At 37.6% G+C, this 19,228-nt stretch overlaps 1 protein-coding gene across 1 annotated transcript; it reads right to left on the minus strand.

The window, feature by feature from the left end:
- On the minus strand, positions 367 to 1,955 carry LOC109946684 (putative receptor-like protein kinase At3g47110). The gene is made up of 3 exons (XM_020555253.1): positions 1,943 to 1,955; positions 468 to 1,450; positions 367 to 372 (listed from the first exon to the last, which is right to left on the minus strand). The coding sequence occupies exons 1-3, from the start codon at positions 1,953 to 1,955 to the stop codon at positions 367 to 369; spliced, it is 1,002 nt and encodes a 333-aa protein (XP_020410842.1).

A 19,228-nucleotide genomic window follows, 5' to 3' on the forward strand; every position in this document is an offset into this window, starting at 1 on the left:
CCACTCTGCCGTGTGGTGCGAGTGTGCCGACGAGGACGTCGGGCCCTTAAGGGGGGTGGATTGTAAGATCCCACATCAACCAAACGGAGAGGGGGTGATGTGCCTTATATGTGCACACCCGCATCCATCTAGCACGAGGCCTTTTGGGAGCTCACTGGCTTCGGAGTCGTAGGAACTCCGAAGTTACGCGAGTTGGGGGCTAGAGCAATCCCAGGATGGGTGACCCACTGGTCAGGCATTCTCAAATAAACTGAAAGGGATGAAATCCCAAAAATCTCTATAGGTATGGTGCCTGTTAGACGGTTATTAGAAACGTCAAGTGTGAGTAGACTTTGGCAGTTCCCAAGACTTGGAGGTATACTTCCCTCAAACCTATTTACGTTGATGAATAACTTTATCAATGAAGTCAAGTTACCTAGGGAGGAAGGTATCGGCCCAGAAAAATTGTTAAAATTCAAATACAATACTTGTAACTTTTGAAGCTTCCCAATGGCATCAGGGACACTACCACTGAAATAGTTGTTGTTCATTCCAAGAAGGGCCAAGCTTGTAAGATTCCCAATGCCTTCAGGGATGCTTCCATGTATCAAATTTCTCCCCAAATAAAGATATTTTAGTTGGGTAGATAGGTTGGCTATGGACCTTGGCAATTCTCCTCCAAAATGGTTATTGTCCAGACCCAAGTTCTCTAGGCCAGTACAATTAGCCAAGAAGCCGAGAAAATTCAAGTCACCAGCTTTCCCACTTCCCAGTCTATTGCGACTGAAGTTTATCCGAACTAAGCTTCGCAACCTTCCAAGATTTTCAGCAGGGAGTGTCCCGGTCAAACCATTTCCACCACAATCAAGGTTCTGAAGTCTAGAAGAATTTGACCACGACGCAGGAATAGCTCCTGTGAAGTTGTTCATACCACAGTTAAAAATTTCGAGATTGGGAAGACGAATGCCAACATTTGGTGGTAGCTCTCCATGCAGCTGGTTCCCAGTAACTGCGAAAGTTGTAATGGAAGAAATATTATAGATTGAAGAAGGGACAATACCAAACAGATTATTCAATCCAATTGAAAATTCTGCCAAGCGTGTCAGACGCCCGAGCTCATTTGGTATGCTTCCTCGAAAATTGTTTTGGGTAAGATAAAGACCATGCAAATAAGAAAAGTTTCCTATCCAATTTGGGATTGCTCCAGTGAGATTGTTTTCATCCGCAGATACATAATATAAATTCACCAATGAACTGAGTTGGTTCGGAATGGATCCAATAAGCTCATTCGAAACTAAACGAAGCACTCTTAGTTGTGCACAGTGAGATATATTACTTGGAATTTTGCCGCCAAAGGAATTCCCAGACAGGTTGAGAGATCGCAGGCTTCGAAGACGACCTATTTCTTGAGGAATTTCACCAGCAAAGCTGTTGTTCACCAGGTCGATTCCGGTAAGGCCAGAAAGATTTCCTATAGATTTTGGTAAGGAGATGATAGTTCAATGGCTAGGATTAAATCTTGTATAGAGGCAGTTAGAGAAGAATCTCTCTTCTCTCTCCTCAACGGTTATATTTGGTTGCTGGTAATGAAAGAGCTGTAGCCTTCACTCTTCCAATTTTTCTGTTTTTTCATAGAGAGCAACGTCTCTCTCATCCATTCTCTCCCAAACACATCCAAATACAGACTCACAAAACTATGAATTCTATCAGAGCCTGCCAATTTTTGAGCAGTCAGCTTCAAAATCACAACTCTTTTGGTGCAACGGTTGCATGTAAAGGGAATCATTCCATGAGCTCATGACATGGAGAGGATCTTGAGTGATTCTTTTCTTCAAGTCCAGCAGCGCCAGACGATCAGTTTCATTTCCGAAAGTATTACAACTAGGTAGAGTTGCAGATTCCAGAGGTGTGTTCATGCATAAAAGAAGGAATCCATGAAGGAAGGTAAACAAAATCAGCCTACCATGAGGCTCCATCCTTAAATACAAAGAAAATCTGAAATCAAGTGTGTGTTTGTTTGTTTTTTTTTCTTTTGCTTTTTCTGTCAAAATAAAAATCCAAGATCCGTTTACAGGGAGGGGATGCAAAAGAAGGACCAAATATTGTTACAGGAAATTGAAGACCAAGACCAAGACCCAGACCACGGAAAATTCTATGAAATACCGTCAAAAACATACTTAAAGACAAAGTTCATATATTAATGCATAATGTCTTCCATGAAATACATTACAATCTTGAAATACGTTCCAATTAGAAAAACCTTCAACCACAATATAATCACTACCTGCTTGTTCTCCAATGTTTGGTTTAAAAAGGTAGCAGCAAAGACAAATAGCAGAATCTGTTTCTATATTATATTCCAACCAAGTAGAAAAATCATCAAACCAAGCAGGATTAAATCTTCTTAATGTTTTTCCAAATTGCTTTTAAGGGAAATTCACTACTACAAAAAGTGAAAAAGACGACCAGAAAACAACGACGGTCTAAGTGAAAACCGTCGTGGTTTATAAAAAGACGACGGTTATAAAAACACCGTCGTGTAATACAACCTTAGACAACTAAAAAATGGAGTTTCAAATGGCTGTTCAAAAACAACGACGTACATAATTAAACAACCGACGTCTATTTGAAACAGATTTCCGCAGTGTAAAATCAATGCCAACAAAGAACGGCAGAAGTTATGAATCGACCGACGTAGAAAGTAAAGACGACGATTTCAATAAAAACTGCCGTTTTTACTCATAAAATAACACGACGAGGTTTTCGTATAAGACGCCGTATAATTACAAACAAATCCACGGCTTTAAAATACAAAATATCGCCGTATTAAATTAATTTACAACGACGGAAAATATAAATATATCGACGTCATTCTCGTATAGTTCTACGACGTTATCTTTAAATCGTACAATAAAATTTATCATCGTATTTATTCATTTTATACGTCGTACCTTTAATTTTAACGGTCGTCTTAATAAGAATTTTTGTTAACAATTTTTTTCTTTGATTTTCTTATCCTACGTCGGTAGATCTACTTAATGACAAGAATTGAAATAACCACGACGGTTTATATAGAACACCGCCGACATAATCAGATTTGTCTGAGATCCCAAGGGTTACGAAATCTTACCAGATGGAACTCTGTTCCACATCATAATCTTAACAGATGACACAGATTTGCAAATATTGCGTCGTGTTAGTTTACAAATTCTAGAACATTAATTTCCCTCATTTTAAATTTCCTCGGGAAAGAAAAATCTATTTATCACGCTTTGGAATTGAAAACTAAAACTGAAAGAATACGGGAAAAAAAACTCTATTTATAATTTAAAAATAAAATCCACGTCGGTTGTAGTAAACTTAACGACGTTTAACAAAATAATCTACGTCGGTAATTATAAATCTACCGCCATCTTAACTTAATATAGACGATGAGAAAAGACGACGGTAGAACAGAAAACCGCCGTTGTTTCAGTTTCTTTAACATATCTTTCTGCAGGACTTGTATAGTTCAAAGCATTGACAATGTCTTCATCATATCTCCCAGAAACTACTGATTCAATTGCTCATGCTTTAGAGGCCATCTGAAGCCATTTCTATTCTTTATCGCATTCTTGAAACCCATCTTCTTCTTCTGAAGCTCTACGGATAAAGGAAGAGGCTATCACAAATCCGACGGATCTTCTTAGGCAAGAAAATCAAGCAGAGGATCAGGCACATCTGATCTTCAGATTTCCCTGAGAAGCGAACTTTCCTTCGACAGCGAGTGGAGGCCAGGCTTGCATCTCTTTTGATGGAAAGCAAGGAGTATTCAGAAGCACTAAGTGTCCTATCAGGCTTGATCAAGGAAGTGAGAAGGCTAGTTGACAAGCTTCTTCTTGTGGACATATATTTGATGCGAGTAAGCTCAATTTCTCTTTGAGAAAACATCCAAATTATTGTCTTTGAGACATGAGAGACTGAGAGAGGAAGAACTTGGAACCTTAAATGTAAACCGAAAATGAATGAAAGCGACAAATTTATAGAATAAATTTTTAAAACCAACGGCGGTCCTTACAAAAAAACCGCCGTTTAAATTGTAAAATCAACGTCGGTATGATCGACGTATAGTACAGAAATCCACGTCGGTAAATTAATAAAAACGACGTGTTAAATAATCTACCATGACGCGAGTTATTACTTATGTACTTTAATTTTTGAGTTTACTACGACGGTACCTACAACACTACTGTCGTATTTTGTACTTTATACATCGTAGTTATATGTAACCGCCGTATTATTTTTTTGAAATGGTTTTATATGTAAGCAACTTTTCGTCTACTTGACTTACACATTCGTTGTTTTTATATTCTTATTTTATTTAAATCTGTCATCCAAAAAAGAAACTTTACATATTGCAGAATATTAATTTCCTTCGTTTTAAATTTCCTCCGGAAAAAAAACTCTATTTATAACGCACTGTAATTGAAAAATAAACTGAAAGGTCACGGGAAAAAAAATTCTATTCATAATTTAAAAATTAAAATCCACGTCGGTTATATTAAACCTAACGACGTTAAATGAAATGATTCCACGTCGAACGAAAAATATTGCGTCGTGTTAGTTAAAAACGACGTAGTTAAATGTAACCGCCGTATTATTTTTTTGAAATGGTTTTATATGTAAGCAACTTTTCGACTTACACATGCACTGTTTCCAAACCCGATTAAAAATTTCAATCTCCCAGAGAAACCTTTTCGTCTTTTTTCCTTGTCAGAGCATTGTCAGAGTTTCTCATCGTCTTCCTCTCGTCTTCTTCGTCGTCTCTGAACTTAAACATCGATCATCTTCCTCTTGCTTTCATTGCACGCAAAAGGTAAGCTTTCATTTTCACTATTTTGGTTACTGTTTTGCATGCTCATACGTTTTTTGTTTGAAAAATCTTTTTACCTTTTTTCTGGCCAAAATCATTTTACTTCTTTCCAAGTTTGATAAAATATACAGACAAAGAGGGAAAGTTTCCAACTTTGAAGACAACTACCTCAACTAAATAAGACGACGGTAGACCACGACGGTTCGTAAGTTGTTCTAGCGTCGTCTGAAAATTGACAAAGTTGTTTTTAAAATAATAGTCTTTTTTTATATGCTTGTTTAATTGCAGGTTTGATTTCTCTGAACAATGGTTTTTGTTTTTCCCTTATTTGATAAAATATAAAGAAAAAGAAACTAGGGTTGGTATCTAATATAGATGACAAAATATCTTATTGTTTTACGTCGTGTGAATGTTAATACCACGACGGTGTATTACTATTGACGTCGTATGAACATAAATACCACGACGTTATATAAATAATAGTTTACCACGACGGTGTATTACTATTGACGTCGTGTGAACATATATACCACGACGTTATATAAATAATGGTTTTAAACATTTATTACGTCTGAGATTATTTCATTGCGTCGTCTAAAATCATATCATACGTCGTATTTTTTTAATACCGTCGTTTGTGTTCTTAATGTTTTCCTGAAATATTTTCACTTGCAGTTTTGTCTGTTAAAATGGTTTCTCAACAACAAACTAAGGATTCTGGCTCCAAGAAGCTTGGAATAGTAGCTCCTCAAGACAAGTCTTCGAAGGAGATGAAGTCTTCGAAGAAGATGAAGTTTGCTTCATCATCTGCTGAGACAGAACCAACCAGCCAGACAACAATCTCTGATGATTCAAAGACTGGTCGAGGTATGAGCACAATGCCTCGTGTTGTGAAGAGAAAGCTTCAGAAACTGAGGCCAATTGTTGAGTACAATAAAAGGGGGAAAGGTGTTGGCCAAGCACATATTGAGATGCAGTCGTATATTGGTGTGTTGGCACGCTCCAGGATCCCACTTGTGGACAAGAAATGGTCCCAAATCCCCAAGGATATAAAGGAGCAGATTTGGGAAGCAGTTGACATGGCTTTTGTCGTAAGCCAAGGGGGCAAGACCTCTGTTTTAGCTTCTGCTTCCAAGAAATGGAAGGATTTCAAGTCTACACTAACGAGGCATTATATCCTTCCATACACCAATGACAGGGAGAAATTAAGCCAACCCCCTGAAACATATAAATTCATAGAGAAAGCACAATGGGATGCCTTTGTAGCTTCAAGGCTATCCAAAGATTTTGAGTCTGTGCATTCTCAACATGCACAGATTAGGGAGAAACTCGAGTACAATCATCGATTGTCTCGAAAAGGATATGCTGGATTGGAGGATCAATTGGAGGAAACCATGCCTGGGGTAGAAATTGATCGATCTACCTTATGGAAGAGAGCTAGACAGGACAAACATGGTAACATCCCTGATCCAAAGGTGGCAGAGAAAGCAAAATTAATTGTAAGCCTACTATCACTCTGTTTTAAATTTTTATTAAACTGTGAATTATTCTTATTACGTCGTATGTTATATTTTTCGTCGTGTGAATGATATTACCACGTCGAGAAGTTTTTAAAAACGTCGTTAAAGGTCTAAATAGGAATCAATACTATGTTTTCTGTAATTATAGCATAAGACGTCGGTGGTTCATTTTGGCGTCGTTTGAATGATATTACCACGTCGAAATTTTTTTAAAAACGTCGTTAACGGTCTAAATAGGAATCACTACTCTGTTTTCTTTAATTATAGCATAAGACGTCGGTTGTTTATTCATTTCGTCGTTTTAAATAAATAACCACGTCGGTATAACTACCGTAGTGATAAGTTATAATAACGTCGGTTTATACGTTATTGCGTCGTGTGAAATTATATAATACGTCGTTTGTACATAAATAACCGTCGTGTGTTTTTTTGTTTATCTTTTTTTAGGATGAATTGCAGAAACAAGTCTCGGAAGGCAAAGTCAGAGTAGATGGCAGCAATGATGTGCTGACCATGGCTTTGGGCCCCGAGCATCCAGGCAGAGTGAGGGGAGTTGGTGCTGGTGTTTCCCCAAGGCAATATTTCAATTTGCCCAAACCACAGAGGGTGAGCTTTGACGACCGTTTGAAGGACAGTTTAAGAGTTCTCCTTCAAGAAGAGACTAAAAAGATGGAGGCTAAGGCAAGGGAAGAGGCCTTAAGGATGGAGGCTAGGACAAAACAATTGGTAGAGGCTGAGAGGGAGCATTTCCTGAGTCAGCTTTCCCAATTAATTCCCAATTTTGATCCAAGCATGCTTAAACCAAGAATTAGCCAAAGCCCCAAAAATCCAATGTCTGACAAAGCTAGCTGCTTTGGAGGTGATGTGAGATCCCTACATTTGGAGGATGATACTGCCAAAATGGGGAAACATCAGCCAGATGAAGAGAAGGAAGAAGAAAAAAGAGATGAAGAGAAGGAAGAAGAAAAGGAGAAAGAAGATGAAGAAAAGCATGACGACAAGGTATGTTCACATAACTTTGCCTTTTTTATTTGTTTTTCAAAATTTCAGACGTCGATATTTTTATTTAATCCGTCGTTTGTTTAAAACTTAGACAGCGGACTTTTTTTAAGACGTAATAAAATATTTAAACGACGGTTTTTGCACCGTCGTTTAAATGGTTTCAGACGACGCTTTATTCATAAAACCGTCGTCTTTATTGAATTACCACGACGGTTTTTTCACCGTCGTTTAAATACTTTTAAGACGACGTTTTATTCCTTAAACCGTCGTCTTTATTGAATTACCACGTCATTTTTTTTATTTCTTTAAACAGGTTATTGAAGTTGGTGCTTATTCAAATATGGAGGCGCCATCTTCTTTAAAAACCCTTTGTCGTTTTGTGGAAACGACACTCCTGCCTGAGGATAAGACACTCCAATTTACAATTAATAAGGAGGTGTTTGGTGGTGAGCGCGATACCTTCCTCCTGCCTGAAGATATTACACAATTTGCAGGCATGGAAGAAATTGGAGCTACTGTATTGGCTGTATATATGAGGTTTGTACTTCTAAAAATAATACATCGTTGGTTTATATATTGCGTCGTCTTAACTAACTAACCACGTCGTCTTAACTAACTACCGTCGTGATAAATATATTATAACGTCCTCATCTATTTCAGTACGTCGTGTGAAATATTATAATACGTCGTTTTTTTATACATAACCGTCGTGTTTGTTTGTGCTGACTTGTTTATATTATTTTATGTATTCAGGTACTTACACGATGTTTTGAAACAAGCCAATATGTGCAGCATGGTTGGCTTTATCGACCCTGCTACAGTTAGTGCCAACTCTGGCACAATAACTGAAAGATCACGACTGGTAGCAGCTCGACTTCAGAAGACAGACGGTGAACAGATTTTCATGATGCCTTACAATCCAGGGTTAGTCTCCTTAGGATTTTGTTTTTATGATTTTCAATAAATGACAGCTTATAAACTAACCACGTCGGTGTTTTATTTTATTTAGTCGTTTGAAACTACTAACCACGTCGGTATTTATTTATCGTCGTGATAAATATATAATGTCGTCGTTATCTACTTTATTTCGTCGTGTGAAATACTATAATACGTCGTTTTTGTAAATAACCGTCGTTTTTATATTAATTTTGTGCAGCCGTCATTGGATCTTGCTGATTGTAAGAGCAAAGAAGGAGACCGTCTATTTTCTGGATCCTCTGCCAGGTCATCGTGTGGTCGACGAAGATGCGAAAAACATCGTGAACAGTGCTTTAAAAATATATAATACCCACATAGCCCGAGCAGGACGTAAAAATGTAATTTGGAAAACTCTCTCAGGCACACCAAAGCAACCCAGCAATGTCGAATGCGGGTATTATGTGATGCGCTTCATGAGGGACATCATCATGGATCCTTCCTTGGGGTTTGAGAATAAGGTAAGAAGAAATTACCTTCATACATTTCACGTCGTTTTTTGTATTATCAACGACGGTCATGTAAAATTAACGTCGTTGAATGGATATACTACGTCGGTTATGAAAAATATCGTCGTCTGTGATTGAATTTCTTTTTATTTATAAACCCTAATAGTCATTGTTTATGCAGTATGCCAAGGGAAACCAGGAAGCTTCATACCCCCAAGAAGCCATTGATGAAGTCCGGAATGAATGGGCAGAGTTTGTTTTCCAAATTATTAAACAGGGCAATTATTGAACACTTGATATTTATGTATAATGTACAAATTTTCTCTATAATATGTAATGTAAAAATTTGTTGAGGTTTTCTTAAATTAAAAAAAAAACAAACATACAAATTGCTTAACCGACGTGTAATACTTTTCCAACGACCTAATAAAGTCAAAAACCGTCGTATTTTGTTGTTTCGTGTTTTAAACAAATACGACGTAAAAATGTAGTTAGACGACGTTCTTTGAACAATTGAGTCGTTTATGGTTTACAACATCTTCAATTTCTTAAGGGTTCAGGGTATCATCGACGACGTTTATGTAACGACAGCGGTTAAGTCGTGGAATATATATTTTACGTCGTATAGTTAAATAGCCGCCATGGTTTCTCATTTTAACGACGTCATTTTAACGACTTAGTAGTCTATTACAATTTACAACGTCTACAATTTATTAACACCGACGTGGTTTGTTGTTGTGGTAAGAATATTTTATTATTTTTATATCAAAATATTCAAAATAAATTTAAAATAAATCAGAAAATTGAAAAGTCATCTCCTATGAAGTCATTGATATATTTTCTTCCACATAAACCTTGAAAAAATTCATTTTGAATAACAAAAATTTAAAATGACCATCCAAAACAAAATTGTTTTGATGAGTCATAAAATCACTTCTAGTTTTATGGTTTAGGGTTTAGAGTCTAGGGTTTAGAGATTAGGGTTGTTATTTATTGGGGTTTATTTTTAAAGTATAATTTTTGGGTAGTCTAGGGTATATGTTAGGCTTTAAAACCATAAAACCTTTTATAAACTTAATTTTTTAAATTGTATAATTTAGTTTTATGGGTTTAGGGTATTAATTTTTAACGACGGTGGTTGCGTCGTGGAATACATATTTTACGTCGTACAGAAAAACATACGACATGGTTTACGCTTTAAACGACGTCATTTTAATATGTAAGTCGGTTTATATAATTTACAACGTCTTTAATTTCTTAACACCGACGTGGTTTTTCAGTCGTCGTTATATAAAAAATTCAAAATAAATTTAAAATTAATCCGAAAAATGAAGCTTCAAAATGAACGGCCTTACGTTCTTAATTCGAAAAATGAAGTTTCCGTCGTGGAATATTAAATTTACGTCGGTACTTGTAGAAGTTTCGCCTTGGTTTTTCTTTCGACGTTTTAAAACGCGCGAGCTCTAAAAATTTTCGCGCGACCTAAATTTTTTTAGATTTGGCTCTTATTCTTATACTTCGAACCCTGAAACCTAAAATTTTCAGATTTCGCGCGACATAACATTTCGCTCTCTCACTTCTGCTCTAATTAAAAGTTGCACTCTCCAGGCTCCGTCGAATCTGTGAGCTCGTCCAACCTGTAAGTACAAACCCTATCTTCCCCTTGTAAATTCATTGAATGATATTAGGTTGTTTTGTTAAAGGGGTTCATGACTATGCTTTGCGATCTGTTAATAATGTGCTTATAGGTATGGGTTCATGGATTTTCTGTTTAATGGGTTCATGGATTACATTATCTGTTATGTTGAATTGGGAATGGATTTAATTTTGTCGTATCTTTTAATCACCCTATGTTATGTTGAATTGGGAATGGATTTATTGTTTTCATGCTTGGTTTCATGTATATGTTGGTTTCTTGCTTGGTTTCATATATATGTTGTGTTCTTAATGGGTTTTGTGTTCTTGAAAATAAACTGAGACACGACGAATTTTAAGGCATACGACGACGATTACACGACGGTTTTTTTAAACTACCGTCGTTGTATTACTTATACACGACGGTTTTTTCATAAACCGTCGTTTGTATTACTTATAATAGACGACGTCTGTTGAAAATCCGTCGTCTATATATGCCAAATACGTCTGTTTTTGTTTAAAACCCGTCGTCTCTGTTGTGTATTACTTGCGATTAGATCATTGTATAATCTGCTATAGTGATGGTCATTACCTGTATTTTCACTTTATTATAGATAATAGGTTATAGTGTCGGAGATGGATAAGTCATGGATGCACTCGGATAGAAGATCGAAGGCATATGAATTTGGGGTGGAAGCATTTTTGAACTTTGCTGTAGAAAATCTTCTAACTACAACACATATCCGTTGTCCATGTGTTAAATGTGTTAATTTGAAGTTGTTTGGGGTTGGAATTATAAGGGATCACTTATACTTTAATGGAATTGACCAAAGCTATAAGAATTGGACATTTCACGAAGAACCTTGGGAAGCAACTACTAATGCTAGTAGAAATGTTGAAGAAGATGATGGCCATAGTAGGTACAGTTTTGTGTCTGAAGAAATTGATATGGATGATAATGATTTTGGTGATTTTGGTTCGGATCCGTATGAGTTTGCCAATGTGATTGGGGATGGAGATCAACCAGTGTACCCTGGTTGTAGAAAGTACACGAAGTTATCGGCATTAGTGAAGTTGTATAATTTGAAGGCAAAACATGGGATGAGTGATGTCTGTTTTACAGAATTATTGATACTTCAAGGCGATTTGCTTCCAGAAGGAAATACAATACCAACCTCCATGTATGAGGCTAAAAAGACTTTGTGTGCATTGGGGCTGAGTTATGAGAAAATGCACGCATGCCCCAATGATTGCATCTTGTATAGGAAGGAGTATGAGGATTCAACTAATTGTCCTACTTGTGGTATCTCAAGGTGGAAGGAAGGCAAAGATTCAACCTTGAAAGAGGGTGTGCCAGCGAAGGTGGTGTGGTATTTTCCCCCAATTCCAAGGTTTAAAAGGATGTTTCAATCACATGAGACAGCTAAGAGTTTGACTTGGTGGCATGCTGCTAGAAAATCAATTGACGGTCAGATGTCTCATCCGGCGGATTCCCCGTCTTGGAAACTTCTTGATGATAAATGGCCTGAGTTTGGTAATGAGCCGAGAAACTTGAGATTGGCTCTTTCATCTGATGGATTCAATCCCCACAGTTCTCTAAGTAGCAGATATAGTTGTTGGCCGGTTATCTTAGTTACATATAATCTCCCTCCATGGCTGTGCATGAAACGAAAGTTCATGATGTTAACCTTATTGATTTCCGGTCCTAAACAAATCGGAAATGATATAGACGTCTACTTGGAGCCTTTGATTGATGATTTAAAATCCTTGTGGGTTGGGATTAGAGGAGTGTATGATGCACATAATGGAGAATACTTTACACTCAGAGCTGCATTAATGTGGACAATTAATGATTTCCCCGCCTATGGAAACTTATCTGGTTGTGTTGTTAAAGGATATAAAGCTTGTCCAATATGCGGCGATGATACACCTAGTCACAGGTTGAAAAATGGCCACAAAATTTGTTACATTGGGCATAAAAAATGGTTACCAATCAATCATCCATATAGGAGGCAACGTGCAGCTTTTAATGGGAAACCTGAATATGGCATACCTCCCGAGCCATTAACCGGAGAAGAAGTGCTGCATATGGTTGAAAATGGTGACAGAGTTTGTTGGAAGAAGAAATCAATATTCTTTGATCTCGAGTATTGGAAATACCTTCCTGTGAGGCATGCCCTAGATGTTATGCACATTGAGAAGAATGTTTGCGATAGTATCATTGGTACATTGCTGGAGATCCCTGGAAAAAATAAAGATGGGATTGCTGCTCGATTAGATTTATTGAACATGGGGGTCAAAACTGATTTGCAACCCGAGTATGGAGAAAGACGTACTCGTTTGCCTCCTGGGCCTTGGAATTTGTCAAGAGCAGAGAAGAGAGAGGTTTGCAATTCTTTCTATGGTATGAAGGTCCCTGAAGGTTATTCTTCAAATATTAAAAATCTTGTATCTTTACAAGATTCAAGACTTCTTGGCCTTAAATCACATGATTGTCATACCTTAATGCAACAATTGCTCCCTGTGGCAATTCGTTCTGTTTTGGAGAAGCCTGCAAGGTATGCAATAACTCGTTTGTGCTTCTTCTTCAATGCTATATGTGCAAAGACTGTTGATGTTTCCAAGCTAGATAAGTTGGAAGAAGATGTAGTAGTTACTCTGTGTTTGCTTGAGAAGTACTTTCCCCCTTCATTCTTTGATATCATGGTTCATCTAGTAGTACATCTTGTCAGAGAAGTTCGTCTATGTGGGCCAGTATATTTTAGGTGGATGTATCCGTTTGAAAGATATATGAAAGTGCTGAAGGGGTATGTTCAGAATCGTACTCGTCCCGAAGGTTGCATTGCTGAGCGGTATATAGCTGAAGAAGCGGTAGAGTTTTGTACTCAGCATTTATCTGATGTTAGTACAGTTGGAGTGCCTTCAAGCCAAAAGATGGGACTTTCAAAGCCATTATCAGGTTGCACAGTGAGCGTAGTTGATCAGGACCTGTTGAATCAAGCACATCTATATGTCTTGGAGAATACGGAGGAAGTCCTACCTTATATCGAGTACGTATGAGCTTTATTCTTTAAGTTTCCATTTTAAATTATTTCTTATGTTTATCTTCTATATTTGGGACCGTAATGCTTGAATTTTTCGTGTCATGTAGGCAACATATGATCCACATCAAGATTGCTTATCCAAAATTTAGAAAGAGAACAAAGTGGCTGCAGGATAAGCACAATAGCACTTTCATTCAATGGCTACGCTTCAAGGTATATGTTGTTGAATAACATATTTCTCTTTTAATTTTCTTCTTATTTATATGTTAGATTGAATTAAGATATGATTAATTTGCAGGTTCAAAGTGAACTTGAGGAAGACAATCATGGCGTATCAGAAAATTTAAGGTGGCTAGCAGCTGGTCCAAACATGTCAGTGCCATTATATAGGAGCTATCTTATTAAAGGTATTAAATTCAATATCAAGGCACAAGATGATGTGCGGACAACTCAAAATAGTGGAGTTTATTTACTTGCACATACCATGCAAGTTGCTAGTGCCAAGGATAAAAACCCAATTCTCTCAAATATGGGTTTCTATGGTGTCATTCAAGAAATTTGGGACCTTGACTACCAAAAGTTTACAATCCCAGTCTTTAGGTGTGATTGGATAGATAGTTCTGGTCTTGTAGTCGACGAACTTGGATTTACCCTTGTAGATTTGAGTAAAATTGGACATAGGAATGACCAATTTGTTTTGGCTTCTCAAGTCAAACAAATATTTTTTGTTGACGACCCGATGCATCGTGGTTGGTCGGTAGTGTTATCAATGCCTAATAGAGAATATAATGATGTTATTGGTGATGAAGTCTTAGGTGATGTGATAATTGAGTGTGAGTCATTTACTAGAGGGATGCCAAATGTTGACACATTTGATGAACTGGTGGGTGAGTTAGGCGGTCAAAATATTCGAGATGGGTGTGAAGATATATGGATTGAATGATGCTTATGTAATTGGCAGTGTATGACATTAATTTTGTAATATATTGTAATGTGATTTCTTCACTTTCTACGTTCAAATAAAACACGACGTTATTGTGAACCAGTTATTCAGCATATTTACCGACGTCTTAAAGCAACGTAACAATGAAGAACCACGACGCAATTGTGAAGCAATTAATCAGGATATCACGTCGGGGAAGGATTAAGAACCGCCATGTAATTCAAAATAACACGACTCCAATCCCATAATACCGACGTCTAAAAAACGAGATATATAATCTGAACGTTAAAAAATACGACGTCATCATACATTTTCCACGTCGCAAGTTCTTTTATAAACGAAGAGGAACGAAATGAATTCCGACGGAAATTCATTATAACCGCCGTCTAATAACAATTAAACGACGTTATTTGTAATACGGCTCTCATCATAATCAACGCCGTCTATATGTTCTGTAATACGGCTCTCATTTATTTGGAACCGACGTTGTTTAGAAGTTCAACGTCGTCTATATTATTAAGTGCGTCGTGAGCAATGATGATAGATATAAATACAACGTCGACTATATAAATGCCACCGACGTTGTTTCGCATTTCAACGTCAACTGTATAAATACATACGTCGTAAATAATGACACTGACAACTATTTCCACGTCATCTTTTTTAGAAAAATCGAAGTGAAAAATTTATTTCACGACGGTTGTTTGTAAATAAGAGACGTAGTATATTTCAATAACGTCGTCTTCTCATGTATTTAAAGACGTCATATTTTTTCTTGTCGTGTAAATTATATTTAACGGCGTAGTATTTTAGTTGTCGTCGTTGTATGTATATCTTGCGGCCTTGTTCTTTTAACATGTGTCATATTTTTCCTTTTTAACGACGGTGATTTGTTTAAGTTGGTCGTCTATTCTCATCCTCGACTATTTTCTAGAACTTTAGCAGACTAAACACGTCTGTTTTTATTGTTTTCCGACGTTGTTTTATTTAACAACGTCTAATATTTATCGTCGTTGTTTGTTTCTGAAAATATGACGTATAAATTTTGTAATACGACTCTCATATATTTGTAACCGACGTTGTTTAGTTTTTCAACGTCTACTCTATAAATACATACGTCGTAAATAATGACACTGACAACTATTTCCACGTCATCTTTTATCGAAAAATCGAAGTGGAAAATTAATTTTACGACGGCTGTTTTTATATATGCGACGTAGTAGGTATCAATAACGTCGTCTTCTAATGTATTTAAAGACGTCAAATTTTTTATTGTCGTGAAAATGATATTTAACGGCGTCGTATTTTTATTTTCGTCGTTGTATGTCTATCTTGCGGCCTTGTTCTCTTAATATGTGTCATATTTTTCCTTTTTAACGACGGTTTTTTTAGAGAGTTGGTCGTCTATTCTCATCCTCGACTGCTTTTTTAGATCTTTTTGCAGTACAAAGACGTCGTTTTGTATTTGTTGATGACGTTGTATATTTTAACAACGACGGTGATTTAGCGTCGTGGTTTATGAGGGAAAAGATGATGGTGGATTCCACGACCATTGAAAAACCGAATACACGACGGTGATTTACCGTCGTCTTTTTGCTTTTTTGTAGTAGTGATTGTGGCCTCTAGGCCATTTCAATTTTAGTTTTTAGTTTTTCATTTTTTGTGTTACAGTATAGAAGAAGAAAATGAGGGAGAACGAAAGTGAAAATGAAAGTGGAGATAGGATTGAGAGGGAAGATGAGAGGAGAGGATGGGAGGGAGGAGTAACCAACGTGAAAATACCGAAAACCACAAACAGAAATCTATTTTACATAATATTCACTTTTGTTACTTCTCCCTCTTATCCTCTCCTCTATCCTCATCTCATTCTCACCCTCATTTTTCTCTATGATATAGCAGAAAAAATTATATATTTTATATACTAAAACTGAATCCACCAAATCACTGTTCCTTAGGAATAGTAAATTGTCGATTTTGTCCCCACTTAAGTGATGGTCTGCTTCCTTCAGTTCAGTTGACGTTTGAGCATTGAATTAGCCGTTATGCCCTCCAGCCCTGTTCTTTTCTCTTCGTGGGAACTGAAGTTCCCAATCAGTTGCGCGACTTCGTTGGCGTAGCAGAAAGAGGGAAGACTCTATAATGAGAAACGTCCAACCAGCTGGTTTTGCCACCGACTGTTCTGATGCCTCACCCGTTGGATCTCCCGATCGCTCCTCCTCCGAGATTCAACGACAGCCATCCGACGATGACATGATCAATCGTCTGGGACCCGCGGTCTCTCTGAGGATCTCAAACAAAAAATTATAAAGCAGGAAAAATCTCTCTCTCGCTATCTACTTGAGCATGTGGATAATGAACCCTAGGAGCTTAATATCTGTTTGCGTCTAAAAGGAAATATAATTGGGAGCTGATATTCTGAACTAATCGACCAGTCTCTCAGCCTCTCAGCTGGAAGTTAAAATGGTTGGTGCAATATAAGATCATTTAAACAAAAAATCTGATTTAACACTGTATAAATATGTAGAAACCAACCCTTTGTTTGTTTGCTAAGAAAATGCAAGAAAAAAACAGAATATTTCGTCTTTTTAAAAACTTTACTGTTGTTTTGTTAACTATGGATATTAAAACAGTTAGTAAGTCAGGTGTGCAAGGCACGTGGGTTGTTAGTAGAATTAGTTAGACAGCTGGATTGGTTACACGGTTAAACCTTACTTAACAGGTATAAAGTGTAAAAGTGCTGTAGCCAAAAAGTGATGAAGCAATACAAAAATTAGATTTACCATTTTCTCTCTGTTTCTATTCTCTTCTTCTTCCTGAGATATCTTCTTCATACCCCTCTGAATATGTTAGTTTACATGGTATCAGAGCCCTCAGTGGCTTTCACATAATCCATCGATCCATTCTGCGCTTTCTCTGTTTTCCAATCCACTCCTTTCCTCTTTCTCTGATTCCCTGATTCTCTTCCTGATTCTCTCTATTTTCTCACCCAAATCCAATTCTAGGGCTTCCTCTGATTTTGTTCCCTGTTTTCTCTCTAATTCATCATGGCTTCTTCTTCCTCCATCAAGATTGATGGTCTACTCAGTATGGTTACCATTCGTCTTAGCGACAATAATTTCTTGAAATGGAGTTTTCAATTGGAGTCTGTGTTGCAAGGGTATGAGCTTTTTGGGTATTTTGATGGCTCTATCGTTCAGCCTCCAAAGTTTGCAATCTTGGACGAAGAGGGTGTTACTTCTCAAGTCACAGCAGGTTACAAGGATTGGCTGAAGACTGACAAGGCCCTTCTCAGTTTGCTCATCGCCACTCTGTCAGATGAAGCTTTGGAATATGTCATTGGGACTAAGACGGCTCGAGAGGCTTGGCTCAATTTGGTGGATCGCTATGCCTCAGTTTCCCGAGCCCGCATCAATCACTTGAAGACTGAGCTTCAAACCGCTCAAAAAGGGAGGGACTCTTTTGAAAGATTTCTTCTTCGGTTAAAGCATGTTCGGGATCAGCTTGCTCAAGCCGGTGTGAAGGTCTCAGATGACGATTTCATGATTGCTACACTCAATGGGTTGCCTCCTGAATACGATATGATCAAGACTGTCTTGATTGCAAGAGACTCTTCCATTTCTTTGAAGGATTTCAGGGCTCAGTTGCTTGCGGCTGAACAAACTGCAGAAGCAAGAATTTTGACCCACTCTGCTATGCTTACTTCTCACAATCCTGTGGCTTCTTCGTCCAATGGGTATGCTCCTCCTATGTCTCCTTCTCTGTCTAATACTACAGGTTTACTACCGACTCCTCCTAGTTCAACAGTTGCCTTTTATGTGTCTAATGCTCATAATCGGTATACTAGTCCACGTGGTGTGTCTGGTTCGAGTAACTCTCTGATGTCCACTGGGTCTACTAGTTTTGGTAGAGGAAAGTTCTCTAATGGGGGATTTGGTAAACCGATATCTGCATCTTCTCATATGTCTGGCTCCCAGGTTTCTAGCTCCAAGTTTGGTTCTAACTCGTTTTATAGGAGCAATATTGTCCCTGAGTGTCAGATTTGTTGCAAGCGGGGTCATACCGCTGCCAACTGTTATTTTAGGCATGATGCCTCTCCCGCTCAGGGCTCTGCACAAGTGATTGAATGCCAGATTTGTGGAAAAAAGGGTCATGGAGCTCTTGATTGCTTCCATCGTTCCAATTACTCCTATCAGGGACTACCTCCATCTCCTAAGCTCTCTGCTATGACTGCACAGAGCTCTTATATCCCTAATCAAGTCTGGATTGCAGATAGTGGTGCATCTCATCATATGGTTGCAGATGTCTCCTCCTTGCATCATGTTACTCCATGTGAATCTGCAAAACAAGTTACAGTGGGAAATGGCAAAGGTTTGAAAATTCAGAATATTGGCACTACATCTCTTTCTTGCAACTCTTCTTCTTTACATATGCCCTCTGTTTTTCATGTGCCTAAACTGTCTGCAAACCTGTTATCTGTTAATCAGTTGTGCAAGGACAATCAATGTCTTATATGCTTTGATGCTTCCGTTTTTTATATACAGGACAAGCGTACCAAGACCATCCTACTCCAAGGACTGAGCCATAATGGTATCTATCCCATCCCATGTACATTGACTTCACAGTCCAAGGCAATGGCGTTTCTTGGTCAGAAAGCAAGTTCCTCTTTGTGGCATCGAAGACTTGGTCATCCCACCAATGCCGTTGTCTAATTGACACTCAAGAATTCACAGTTAGAGTCTTTAAATGATGATTCAAGTATGATTTGCTCTTCTTGTCTTCATGAGAAAATGCACATGCTGCCCTTTACAGATACTCATATTAAAACTAGG

Source organism: Prunus persica, chromosome G1 (assembly GCF_000346465.2).
Source record: "Prunus persica cultivar Lovell chromosome G1, Prunus_persica_NCBIv2, whole genome shotgun sequence".
NCBI lineage: Eukaryota > Viridiplantae > Streptophyta > Magnoliopsida > Rosales > Rosaceae > Prunus > Prunus persica.